This window comes from Rhinichthys klamathensis, unplaced genomic scaffold (genome assembly GCF_029890125.1).
Source record: "Rhinichthys klamathensis goyatoka isolate OS25496 unplaced genomic scaffold, OSU_Roscu_1.1 h1tg000739l_1, whole genome shotgun sequence".
Taxonomy (NCBI): domain Eukaryota; kingdom Metazoa; phylum Chordata; class Actinopteri; order Cypriniformes; family Leuciscidae; genus Rhinichthys; species Rhinichthys klamathensis.
In genome coordinates, this window is record NW_026607151.1 from 126,508 (window position 1) to 140,501 (window position 13,994).

Consider the following 13,994-nt stretch of genomic DNA (forward strand, 5'->3'; position numbering starts at 1 on the left):
CGATAACGATAAACATAAAAACTATCTTAGTGTTCACACCAGTGGGCGATATTGTTCTGTTTATTCTAGTGTGCGCTGCAGGCTTGTCATCTGCAACTTTAAATGCTCCAGATCTTTAAAGCAGGATGGATTCTGAATGTTTCAGTCAATCAGCTGGAAAAATCAATCTGAAAGTGATTCCATCGATATGGTTTCTCTATGCCGTTATAGTTGTGGTGTGGACTCTGCGATTCTTTTATATTAACAATGATTTTTAGACCTATATCTTTATCGTTATTGTCCTTGGTGTGAAAGGGCCTTAATACTGTCTTTCTTCTGTGAAACTTTAGAAGACTTAGCATATAAGTCGAAAGGACCACTTTTATGAAGCTTTTATGTCCTTTCTGTAGTTTGAAAGCTCCAGTCCTCATCAATTGTTGCATGGACAACAGTGACCTATACATCATCTTTTGTGTTCCTTGGGCAAGATAGTAAGCCATACTGGTTCGTAACAACATGAAGTGGAGTAAACGATGACAAAATACTTATTTTTGGATCAGCCATCCCTTTAATGGGTTTTGCTGTGTTCTTACCTGTGTTCATCTGTCTGTTAGGTCTTCTCATCAAGTAAATGAATTCTCGGCAACTCTCACTCTGGCTGAAGCCTCCAGACTGGAAGCACAGTTCCTCCACCAGCGCCAACGCCTTCTTACAAAGGTCGTCTTCCCAGTCCCCCGACATCCTCCAATCCGCATCGCACACCCACCCTGCACTCAACCAATCGTGCCGCAGCCCTCACCGCCCACACCAACTGGACGGGTGTGTCTGGCCACTTTCTACCGTAGGATTCTGATAAAACAGGAACTCGCTTTCGATTCTGAAGGACAATGTTTCAACGAGGACCTGAGACAGTCTCTTTATGACATGATCTCTTTATGATATTAATAGCTGCTAAACCCAGTGGTAAGTGAGCCACAATCTCTCTTTTCAATAATAACATAGGCTCCTGGGGGGCAAACAGGAGAGAGGGGAAAAAAGAAGGAATGAGAGCAAGGGAGAACACATTGCATACATTTATGAAGTAAAATTAAAACATTGAAAAAATCCGTTATACAATTGTTTATACATTGCTCACGAGTTGTTTTTTGTGCACATACTTGTTATAAAGGATAGCAATGACATCCCTGAGTCCTTGTCATAGTGAAGGAGGAGGGAATTCAATTATAGAGAAATGTTTTCTTCAATGGATAAACAGCGAGACTATATTTAAGTCTGTTGTTCAAAAAGCATAGCCTAGATTTCGTGGGCTATTACTCTCAGTTAATTCATCAGTCAGGGAAGAGGAGAGTGTTTGCAGGCTTGGTCCTTAAAGCAGCATCAGGGCAGGGTAAAATCTGAGACGTATGGTGTATTTCCACTAGATTTCTCTCTTTGTTTTTTCATTCAAGGTTTGATGTTCATTAAGGTCCATGGCTGTATTTCTGGAATGTTCTACAGGAGCTTTGAAGTTGCCTGAAAAGAGAGGAAGAGAGAGCGAGAGAGAAAATGAGGCACACATCATAAAAAAAAAACTGCTGTAAAATGATGGTTAAATTATAAAGGCAACCCGCTGGGCTTGCAGAGCTCAATAGCATGCAGAGAAGAACTGTTCATTTTGGATATCTATTTCTTCCCAAAAACAAACGGCTCTCCTTGTACAGTGCATCTCGGGAACAAGGATGTGGTCAACCACAAAACAAGTTTATCTTGGTAAACTGTTGTTGCTTGATACTCTGAAGATTAAAGGTGAAGTGTAATTTCTACTCCATTAACGATGCTAAACTTGTATTGCTAATTAGAGCTGCTCGACACATTGGCTCAACCAATGGTGTGAGTTTTGGGCGAGGATATCGATCTTTTTTCCCCAATTCAGTTTGTTTGAAGTGTGTTATTTCTGCACCACTAATGTTACCAAACAGAATTGCATACATTTTTAAGCATCATTACTCTTCAGTGTCACATGATCCTTCAGAAATCATTCTAATACCTTTCACTTTATTTCAACAATTCATTTTGATTTAACGTCATTGTATTAGGTTTCTCGTTCAAACAGGAATACATTTTGTTAAACAGACTTGAAATGGTTTTTATGAATGTTTTTATTTTGAAAGAACATGTTTCAATTAAGTTGGTCAAAAAATAAATTTCATGTTTATTCAATTTACTTAAATCAAGTTAACTCAAATGCAGTAAGTAAAGTGACTGAAAATAATTGAGTTGAAAGTACATAAATGATTTTAGTTGTGTTAAAGTAGCATTATAGAAACTAGGAACACGATTTCCACTTCCCATCATGCTTTGCACAGGGCTGGATAGGGAATGTAAGTGTTGAAATAAAATGTTATTTTATCCATTTTTATTAAGATGATAAAATTGGGAGATTTCTGTTATGTACCAGTAAGTGTTTTTGGGGGGTTACCATTGTGTAGAGCATGACATGTGCTTGGGTTAAGGACCTTCTAACAGGAATTAAAATAGTAAAAAAAAAAAAACAATGGGCATGCCATGGATGTATCAAAACCATCCTCCGGCTAATACAATGAGAGTCTATACAGTCAATTCTTGTTAGATAACATTTGTAAAAAAAAAAAAAAAAAATTTGTTAGTGAATGCATTCACTAAATAAACTAAATCAATGACACTGGGTTATTTGGTTACATTTTTGTTTGATATTAATTTTTAGGATAATTGAACTTTTTGGACAAAATTAAGAATGCTAACCTGATTTAACTAAATGGCATTGAATTAACCTTATGTAAATAACTAAATGTTGCAACTAACTAAACATAACCCAGTTACGTGGAACCTGTTGACAATTTTTTTTAAAGTAAATCAAACGTATCAGGGTTTTTTTAAGCTCAGGAAATATTTCTTATTATCATCAATATTGAAGACAGTTGTGCCTCTTACTGAAACCATGATATTTTTCCAGATTTTTTAGAAAGTTTAAAAGAACAGCATCTATTTGAATTAAAAAATATTTTATAACATTATAAATGTAGCCTATAGGGGGAGGGGCCTACTGGCTGCACGAAATTTTTATTTTTTATTTAATAATTTTATTTTATTTTAAATGGGAGATTACAGCAGGGACAACTGCATTCTATACCCAAACTCAAACCCATACATTTTCAGGAATCACAACCGCATTTTCAGCGAAGCCCTGCTGTGTGGAGCCGGACTGTTTTCTATAACGTCATACAGTGCGAGAGTATGGAAGCATATGGGTAGCAATATTCAATTTGAAATGTAATATGCAAAATGACAGTGCAATATGTAAAATGGCATTGCATTCTGTATTTAAATTTACATTTTACATTACCATTCTAGCAACGTTTGGGGCAAAAATGAAAATGAAATTACATAATTTACATTTGCCATTTCATACACTAGTTTTAATATGCATATTGAAATGCTTTATAAGTTGCAAAATCAAAATGAAAATGCATTACAGAAATGATTAGATATGTGTAGCATGTTCAAGCAAAAACTGTGGCAAAATGATCATTCAAATGTTATTTTTCTTAATTGCATTTACACTCACAGTCAAGACACTTGCGATTGCACTTTCATGAAATGTCCCGCAATGAATGTAGCAAAATTCAATGTGCACATTGAAAATGCATTCCGAGCCGATCACGCCCCCTCCTGCCCTGTCAATCACTGCATCAAGGCGGGGCTTAAGTTGTGTTGTTTCTCTCTATGGAACTGGTCGGGGGTATTACGCAGAGGGTCAAGAAGGTTCAAGTGAGGCAACATGGACAAGTCAGTTCCACAGCTTCTCCGAGAAGCTGCACAAGCAATAGAGCGACAAAGTGCAAATGCTGCCCCTGCAAATGCTTAAGCATGACGCCTCCGGATCGAAGTGGTGGGACACGGGGTAAGTTGACAGAAAGAGAAGAGACAAGGGGGTCGGTCAACGGTCGTCAAACGGTTAGACCTAGGGTTGCCAACTTTCACTCCGGGTCTGGACTGTGGAGTGTATTTGACGATCACACTCTTATGTGACCATAGAGCATATGTACGAAAAGTGCTCGTTTTGGCCAAAAAAAAATAAAAAAATACTGGGTGACACCCGGCTTTACCTGCGGCTGCGGTCACACAGCCCGTTCTCATCCTTTGGCGTCATACATGTGACGCTTTGTACATTTCGTTGAAATCTTACGCACATGGCATCCTTTAGCATCAATATGAGACGCAGAACCCAAGGCGTCATACAGGTGACGCTCATCTAAATCCAACGCACATGGCATCGTTTAGCGTGAATATGAGACGCAGATCCCAAGGCTTCATAACCGTATCCTACCCCAGACCTAAACCTACCCATAACAGTGCGTGTTATATTGACGCTAAAGGATGCCATGTGCGTAACATTTCGACGAAATGTCATATGGCGTCACCTATATGACGCCAAAGGATGAGAATGCGTTGGGTCACACTACCAACCCCTTGTCTCTTCTCTTTCTGTCAACTTACCCCGTGTCCCACCACTTCGATCCGGAGGCGTCATGCTTAAGCATTTGCAGGGGCAGCATTTGCACTTTGTCGCTCTATTGCTTGTGCAGCTTCTCGGAGTTCCATAGAGAGAAACAACACAACTTAAGCCCCGCCTTGATGCAGTGATTGACAGGGCAGGAGGGGGCGTGATCGGCTCGGAATGCATTTTCAATGTGCACATTGAATTTTGCTACATTCATTGCGGGACATTTCATGATAATGTAATCGCAAGTGTCTTGACTGTGAGTGTAAATGCAATTAAGAAAAATAACATTTGAATGATCATTTTGCCACAGTTTTTGCTTGAACATGCTACACATATCTAATCATTTCTGTAATGCATTTTAATTTTGCAACTTATAAAGCGTTTCAATATGCATATTAAAACTAGTGTATGAAATGGCAAATGTAAATTATGTAATTTCATTTTCCTTTTCATTTTGCACCAAACGTTGCTAGAATGGTAATGTAAAATGTAAATTTAAATACAGAATGCAATGCCAATTTACATATTGCATTGTCATTTTGCATATTACATTTCAAATTGAATATTGCTACCCATATGCTTCCATACGAGAGAGCCGCTCTTTTCTGAACGCGGGTTCATTCGGTAAGTAACTTACAAAAGCGTGGATATAATCTGCGTGTCATCTGAAGGTTTTAGATCCAGTCACTGATGTCTTCCACCAGAGCTGTTTAAGTGAGATGTGTGGTCTATGTGCGACTCAAATGCTTCGCTCTCTTTTAGATATTAAAGCTGCTGTCGGTTAATTTGACGGATGAACTTGCACCTCGACTTTTTTCGTTTCAAATGTGCTAAGACTTTACAGTTTTATTTGCATTGCCAACTTTGATATTATTAGGCCTACTTAGTCACGGTCACTATAGTTTATAGTCAAATTGATAGATCCGTTGCACTTTCATACAGACATTATTCAAGTTGGGCCAGTTTTTTGAGTATGAATTGAGAATTTGAGTGTCGAGGTATCCTGTTCACACGGTCACCATCTGGTAGAAAAAAAAAGTGTCCATCGAGAGGACGTTAACTAAAAATTGGATTGGACTTTTCAGCTAGAAAAACAAGCAAGAAACATTTCTATGCCAGTTGAATTTATTCATACTTGAGCATAAATTGAAATGTCTATATTGACTTTTGACATTGACATTTTTATTCACGGTAGGGGGGCCTACTGTAATCCTGTAGCCTAGGGGCCTTTGGTTATCTAAGGCGTCCCTGGTTCTTGCTGAATAAAGTTCATTTACTTTAAAAATAATACTGACCTCAAATTTTTAAATAATAGTAAGATGAGCCCTTGCCAAAAAGAAGAACAGAAAATAATTAAAGTAAGTATTTTAAACATTGTAGTTCGGTAGACACACTTCACCTTTTAAGTTTAACACAGTGTCCTAACAGGGTGCAACACCACAAGATTCAAGTGACAGGCAATTTGTCTGTGAAAATGGGGCGTGGCAAACACAATCACACAACAGCCAATAAGAACAGTTCTCACACTCACAACACACTGCAGATGAAGAGCATAAACTAATAAAACAAACCTTGTTTTTTTATGCTTTTGAATGGGCAAATTTTGAACCCTCATGTGGAGGATAAAAGCATTTAAAGGGTTAGTTCGCCCAAAAATGAAAATGATGTCATTAATGACTCACCCTCATGTCGTCCCAAGCCCGTAAGACCTCCGTTCATCTTCGGAACACAGTTTAAGATATTTTAGATTTAGTCCGAGAGCTTTCTGTCCCTCCATTGAAAATGTGTACGGTATACTGTCCTTGTCCAGAAAGGAAATAAAGACATCATCAAAGTAGTCCATGTGACATCAGTGGGTTAGTTAGAATGTTTTGAAGCATCGAAAATAAATTTTGGTCAAAAAATAACAAAAACTACGACTTTATTCAGCATTGTATTCTCTTCCGGTTCTGTTGTCAATCCGCGTTCACGAGTCCACAGTGACGGTGATGACGTAAGACGCTGCTGACGTGTGTCTGGTGCGTCCGTGTATTCAGGTTCAAATAAATATGTCTGGGCAAAAAAATGCAAGTCTTCCTCTGTGTCGAAATCCTTAGACATGTTTGCGAAGATTGTTTTGTTTACAGCGTGCGTCTCCCTCAGGCTGTAAACGAAGCTCGGGCGCACCAGATTACACGTCAGCAGCGTCTTACGTCATCAGTGTCACTGAACGCGGATTGACAACAGAACCGGAAGACAATACAATGCTGAATATAGTCGTAGTTTTTGTTATTTTTGGACCAAAATGTATTTTCGATGCTTCAAAACATTCTAACTAACCCACTGGTGTCACATGGACTACTTTGATGATGTCTTTATTTCCTTTCTGGACAAGGACAGTCTACCGTACACGTTTTCAATGGAGGGACAGAAAACTCTCGGACTAAATCTAAAATATCTTAAACTGTGTTCCGAAGATGAACGGAGGTCTTACGGGCTTGGAACGACATGAGGGTAAGTCATTAATGACATCATTTTCATTTTTGGGTGAACTAACTCTTTAAGGTTCACGTTAATTTGGTCAATATTCACAATATTTTATTACATCAACACGACTGCACTAAATGTAGTTCATCATAGTTCATCAATTTGAAATTCCAAGAAGCTTTTCGATGATGGATTAGAATAAAGGTCAAATCTACACTGAGTACTGCTACCAGCACTTTTATATATATATATATATATATACACATAAAAAGGACATAAATGCAGTATGCTAACATACTGTAGTAATTACATTTTCGATGATCAATGATCAAAACTTTATGATTTTTGAAAATTCCTTTTAAGGAGAATTATGAAGAACCTACAATACAAGTAACAAATCTGTGTTTTGATACATGCAGACGCCATTGAGAAATAAAATGTGTTGTAGCGATTCATCTGTTAAGGGGCCGTGTGTATAATTTGTCAGCATGGGGTTCTGAGATCTCTCAGTATTCTTCCTCTGTTCTGTGCTCATTCTGTCTCACAAAACCAGGTCAAAGCTCCACCTTTCATTTCCATTCTCTTTCGCTCTGTGTCTCAGCCCTCCTCAAAATGTTTCTTTTCCCCCTTCCGTCCATCCTTCATCCCCTCTCTGCATCAGCTAAAACTGTGCAAGCCCAGAAAAGTTGTGCAAATCTATCGATATGTGAATCAATTTAATGATCGTATGCTTTCATCTGAGAGTTTTTCATGCCGCCAAAATCGCTCAAGAAGTCCGATCTGTTTCACTGGCTGACGGGACACCTTCTCTTATTGAACCGATCGTCCATCTATCATCCTGATAGACTATCTTTTCATGCTTTTTAGGTCTGTAAAATGTCATTGGTCTTTGGTGGATTGTTTCTTTCCAGCAAGCTGCATCTTTTCCGTCCGTCTTCTCTGCTCCGATCTATCAATCAATCAATCAATCAATCAATCAATCAATCAATCAGTCAAAGCCTTAAGTACAGCTATAAGTCATTCGGGGCAGGACTCAGGTCAAGATGTTCACCAACACACTCGTTCAATCCTTCCTTTGGCCTTCTCTAAGCTGCCTAATCAGCGTGTCCGAGCGGTCTATCACTCTGGAACATCGTCTAAAGGAAACCCAAAACAGATTGTGGTCCATTTATCTGTCCATCTCAGATCTTCGGTCCATTGTAAAAAAATAAGCTTCAGATTAGCCCATAAAAAAACACCCCCCCTCGCCACAAAAAACTCCTGTCTGCACTCTTCACCAATGGCTCGGCCTGTAAATCTGTCAAGGTTTGACTTAAAAATGCTGCATATCTCAATGTGAAAGATGGCCGTCTGGCAGCAAACTACAGTGTCACTGTCCAGAAATGCCAGAGCGATTCAGAACAAAGTTAAAGAGGATTGGAAATGGGGAAGCAGGTGAGAGAAAGAGCCAATGAAAGAAAAAGCAAGAGAGAGACATAAACTATAAAGCTTGAGAAGAAAAAGTAGTCAGACACAGAAAAGGGCATATAACATTTGGCATTGAAGTCTAGACAGAAAAAGCATCTTGATGCTAGTGTAAATTTCTAGAGGATATGAATTTACAATTGATATACTGTAATAAAACTACACTGACGCTCTGGGGTATTATAGGCGGTGCGTCTTGAAAAAAAGCAGGAAAAGAATAATGTGGAGGTAAAATCCATGCAAGTGACACCGACATGAAACAATCGGCCAACAGAACATGAAACCCATCTCAGACATTCCATTGACTGCTGCCCAGGTCTCAATCAATAGCTCCAGGAAAAGCATTATCCCACAACAGGGACCCCAGGAACCTGTATGGTCACTGTCCAATCACACGCAAGCCAGGTGGAATTGCCACATTCCAATCATGTCATAAAGGCCACAAAAGCCCCAGTCCAATCACACATTACAGATGAAAATCTATAACAAAATGCAATGATTACATGGATATGTACACAGACACACACAACCGGAAAGGTCAATGTTCAGTGACATCCATCAAAATGGCCATAATTGCATTGCCATTACATACGTAAACATTTTAAGGTTGCAGCTCTTGTTTGGTGTCTAGACAATCCACACAACACCTAGATGACCAGTTTAAACCGGAAAGCAGAAAGACTAGATCAGGTCGCTGTACAGTAAGCGGTCCCAAAGCAGAAGAGATTACCTCAAATGCTGACCAAAAATCAAAAAGTAAAATAGATCAAAAACATTTTACCTTACAAAACAATTTGAAAATGTAACTTTGAAATTCTGTTCAGTCACAAAATGAATTTTTTCAGTTACTAAAAAACTACAATAATAGAGTAAAAAAAGCATATTTTGTTTTGTTATTTTGTAGATTGCCAATCATTAATAATCACCATTTTTGACTATTAGTCTATAAATCCTTGTAAAATAATGCACGTAATAAAGGTCACAGGCAAAGCGGTTTAATCTAAAATCTGCGTGGCCTCTAAAAATGGCTCACAGATTGTCATTTCATTTCACTGACGTGACTGAAAGCGATGATATCCGAGTGGATTCATTTTAAACTTGTAATTAGTCTATTTCCACCAGTTTGATCCATTCAAGCGGATTTGCAGACCGCTTTGGCGGACATGATAAACCGTGACAAATGAGGTGATCCTACGATATAACAGGTCCTAATAACCTCTAAATAACTGCAGCTAGCACTCACAAATGTGTTATCATAAGGCAAGTTACTGACAATGATAATATTGCTGACTGTTCATACATAAGACACCTGGCATTCACTACATAACTGTCAGGTGTCTTAGGTTGAGATGTGTCAGGGGGCTGTCCTTCAACACCACAGATCAGCAGCTGTCACTCAGGTCACTGCCTGTATCTACAGCAGAGAGCAGATGGGTCTGAGGTTCTGTCCTCAGCCCTGAGGTGAAATTATTCAAGCCAATAAAGAATGATGCAATTCGTTTTGTCCCGCAGGCAATGTCCGGTGGCCTATTTAGGTTGACCAGTTTGTAGGCTAATGGTTAAGTTGCTGTAAAATCTGCAAAAGATGATGCTCAAAATGGCTGGAAGCTGTGTCCTCCATTCTTGGACACGCAGGATCAAATATATAAACATCACACAAACCATACACATTATGGCACATTTTAGGGAGAATGCACACGGATAAAACTTTATAGCAAATAAAATTCCTCTATTTTTTGTTTGGAATTCTGCTTCAGTATTACGGCTCTTTGGCCCGTTTTCCAGTGTCAAATCTAGTGTTTAAATATACAGATATATAAATATAATCAGATGTTTCAGTTGCTGTGTAATGGAATTCAGAGCTGTCATGGGATCCTAACTATCTCTGATCCATCTAATCCATCTCCAAATGCAACTTTTAAAAATGATTCGTCTCTTTAATATTTAAACAGGACAATTATAGCTTCAAACTGAAAATTCAGTCATCTACCCACCAAAAATGCATCCAGATTAAGCAATGTTGCTTGGTTTATTTTTTTTAAAGAAATAATAATAATAATTAGAAATATTATTGTTGTTAATAATAACAATACTTAATTATAATAAATGATGTCTATATTGGTAAACCAAGCAAATTCTCTTCTCTTCTTAAGTCCGAAATTCTCGTCCGAAATTTTCACATGTTAAAAAATAAATACGACCTCAGGTTGTGTCAATCACGTTCACATACTGCCTCATAAAAAAAATTTATCGGGTTTCATTTTCTGCGTTTTTCGCATCCGTAGCAAGCATTTTGAGAGGTGTTTTGACAATTCAGAGCCAACGAATGACGAATACAAAAAACGCATATGAAAATTTCGGAATCAGTGTGCAAGGACCTTTAGACTATATGAATTTGAACACTTCTAACAAAGGATATAAATTAATTAAATATAAACTGTATCTATAGTCTGGTTTCAATAGCAGCCTAAATATCAATTTTATCAGATACTGTAAAAATTTAATTTACCTCAAAAAGCCATTAGGATAAACTGAGAATATCAGGCAAATATGAGGCACATTTAACATTTTGTAATGTACGAAGCATTTGTAGTTTCTCCTGCCTCCTTTTGAAGTTTTCCCGTCTTGCCTCTTTACTCAATGGAAACCTGCCTTACAACTTCCCCTATTCCCCTGAAATTGATAGATGTGACTGAGACGAATTGTAAAAGAAAAATGATGGCTAATCCTTTTCTTCTCTACTGAGGCTATGAATTTGAACACTTCTATTGACAAGGGATGTAAATCCATTAAGTATAACCAATAGGATATTAGAGTAATTTCTTAATGAAGCAGTTGTGGTTTTTCTTTCTCTCATTCTTTTACGTTCCCTTTTTTCTCTCACTCACTGTATCACCCCATGCCTGTGGTCTAATCTGCAATGTCATCGGGAGACTAATCTGCTTTTGTTTTCTGTAAGAATGGTGTGTTTTTGTATTTTAAAACCTGTTGGAAGATAACAGTAATTTTCTTTACCCCTCTGGCTTTAAAGCAAAGTGTTTCCAGACTTCCTGCAAAGTGGGAATGAATGAATAAATGATAACAACGCAGTTTTAGTAGACTCATGATGAAGAAATTTCTCTTCATCTCCCTCCCTCCAATGCTCTCTTGCTTTTCTAACCCTTCCTTCCTCTTTTGTTGCCTCTTTCGTACCATTCCACTCCCTTAAATCACTGATCTCATGCACTGGGAGAGGAAACCAGGCTAAACGGCCTTCAGTGCGGCCACAACCTCTACTTAGGAACACTCAGCCAGATCACTGCGTCATCTCATCGTCTTGCTCATATCTGCCACGATGCTGTGAGTTCCTGGACACTTTCTCCATCCCCTCCTGTGTCCAGCGTATTCACTGGCTATTAAACACACATCAAAACTGCCCTGCCAACAGCTGCTGTCATTTACACAACCGAACCTCTGCCACTGGCCAAAGACAGGCCGGGGTGATATTACATATCACTGTAAAAAAAGGATACCTTGGGCCTTTGCGGCTTGTGGTTGCAAGCTGAGGTAGCTTAGAGCATGTCGTAACATTGTTTTCAGTGTCTAAAAAGAGTTTAGTCCTGTTTCTTTGACAAAAACAGTCGAACATGCATGTGGCTACTGCGGTGAAACTCTGCTGCAAGTTACCCTCAAGCCCAGATGGAATCTGCAGACTTTTTCTGCATGGATTTGGGGGATTTCTATGGAATACATTCAAACATAAACCACAAGAATAATCAAATTAGTCCAAGTATTTAATAAAGAAATACGCGGGGGGGTTGGACACATCCCAATTCTGAGTAAACCTGCAGATTTCATGTAGGCCTGGTTACTCCCTCCCATCCTTTTTTCTCTCTCTCCTGCACTCCTCTGTCCAGGCCCTCAGAGTATCTAAATTATCTATAACATCACACGGGAAAACACAGGCAAAAGAAAGAGCAGTGAGCAGTGCGAGGAACCCTGGGATACTGGTGACGTTCTGCGCCAGCCCTTAAGATTCAGCTCCCACACAGATAAGAGTGTAGAGGGAAGCTCTCGGCAGCCCGACAGCCAGGCAACGTCATCACCCGCTCCGTCACATTGTGGGGGGAATTAATCGCCCCCTCATATGGCTTTTACGAATGCCGTTATATGCTGTCAGGGAGCGACAGAGAGAGGATTCCTGTGACGGTTCCATATGGACGTATTAATATTTGCATAATTATGGTCCTGTGCCTGAAAGAAGCCTATGTAAGCCTGCCTTTGAAGACTGTGGGGAGGGGTGGGGTTTGGAGGGAAAGGAACATTGATAAGGGGTTGAAGAGGAGGGAAGCAGCTTCATATGCACATTTTACATTCTTGCCTCCTGCATATTACATATGCATGAGCAGATTAAGCATGTAGAGTAGAAAATATAGAAGTTAAGAACAGAATTACATAAGTGACAGTCTAACTGACTGATGATCAATCTATACATTGTTGCACACACACACACACATATGCACATCTGAAAATGCGAGGTCACGATGCTCAGCACATATTCATGCATTATTTTGCAATAGATAAAAGAGATTACTAAAGCAACTGAGAGGTTTTTGAACGACGATACGGACAGACGTGCAGACAACATATAAGCGCGCGCGCCACAAATAGACATATTATGGATAACCTTAACACAACAATTCGTAGAGAGACTGTACCGTTTAAAGCAATGCAGATCGAACGGAACGACTGTCTACATTATATGCACACTCTCTTCTTCGAGCTTACATTCATCCAAATATAATTTTTTCTCATGCGACGCGTTACAACAGCAACATCATAACATCCGCCCCGCACACCCAAAGACAGATAAAGGCTAAAATACCGCACCTGGGACAGACGGATGTCAAAGAGTAGACCGAGAGGGACAGAGGAGTCTCTCCGCTCCCCTCTTCTTCCTCTCTTTCTGTGTTTTTGCCTGTCTTCACAGCCTCGTTTTTTTCTCTATTTCACTCTATCCCCTCCCTCCCTTCTCTCTCCTTCGCCTTGTGCACGGAATACTAAACGAGCCTCGTCTCCGCTCACGGGCTCCAGTGCGCGTGCAGTACTAAACACATACTGATGTATGAGCGAGAGAGAGAGAGAGAGAGAGAGAGAGAGAGAGAGAGAGAGAGAGATGAGAGAGAGAAGAGAGAGAGATGAGAGAGAGAGATGAGATGAGAGAGAGAGAGAGAGAGAGAGAGAGAGAGAGAGAGATGATGAGAGAGAGAGAGAGAGATGATGAGAGAGAGAGAGAGAGAGAGAGAGAGAGAGAGAGATCACTAATATACTTTGTGTGTGTGTGTGTGTGTGTGTGTATGTATATAAATAAGAATAACTTCTCAAAGTGCACGTTATAAAAAGGTTTTCAAAATGTCCAGTAGCCTAATAATTAAAGTGATATTACAAGAGAGTGGGTGCCGGATTAAATTCCTATAGTGTCACTAATCTTATATTGCATTCACAAAGGCTGCATTTATATTAAATGGTTAAGTGACCCCAATTCAATTTTTTTCCTCCCATGTGGCACAGATCGGATATGACC

At 39.2% G+C, this 13,994-nt stretch overlaps 1 protein-coding gene and 1 long non-coding RNA gene across 3 annotated transcripts in view; both read right to left on the reverse strand.

Annotated features, from left to right (window-relative positions):
* The window catches only part of syt3 (synaptotagmin III), a 32,503-nt gene extending 31,711 nt beyond the window's left edge, over positions 1–792 (reverse strand). For both annotated transcript variants that reach the window (XR_008805747.1, XM_056242663.1), the window contains exon 1: positions 573–792. Coding sequence is in view for 1 of the 2 variants with exons in the window: in XM_056242663.1 (XP_056098638.1) it covers positions 573–720 (148 nt within the window). In the remaining variant the exon portion in view is untranslated. The remainder of the gene's footprint in view (positions 1–572) is intronic.
* A 9-nt stretch (positions 793–801) lies between these two features.
* On the reverse strand, positions 802–13,521 carry LOC130077429 (uncharacterized). Its single transcript, XR_008805748.1, has 3 exons — positions 13,301–13,521; positions 1,137–1,491; positions 802–985 (listed from the first exon to the last, which is right to left on the reverse strand). It is a non-coding gene; the product is annotated as an uncharacterized LOC130077429 (long non-coding RNA).
* Positions 13,522–13,994: the final 473 nt, after the last annotated feature.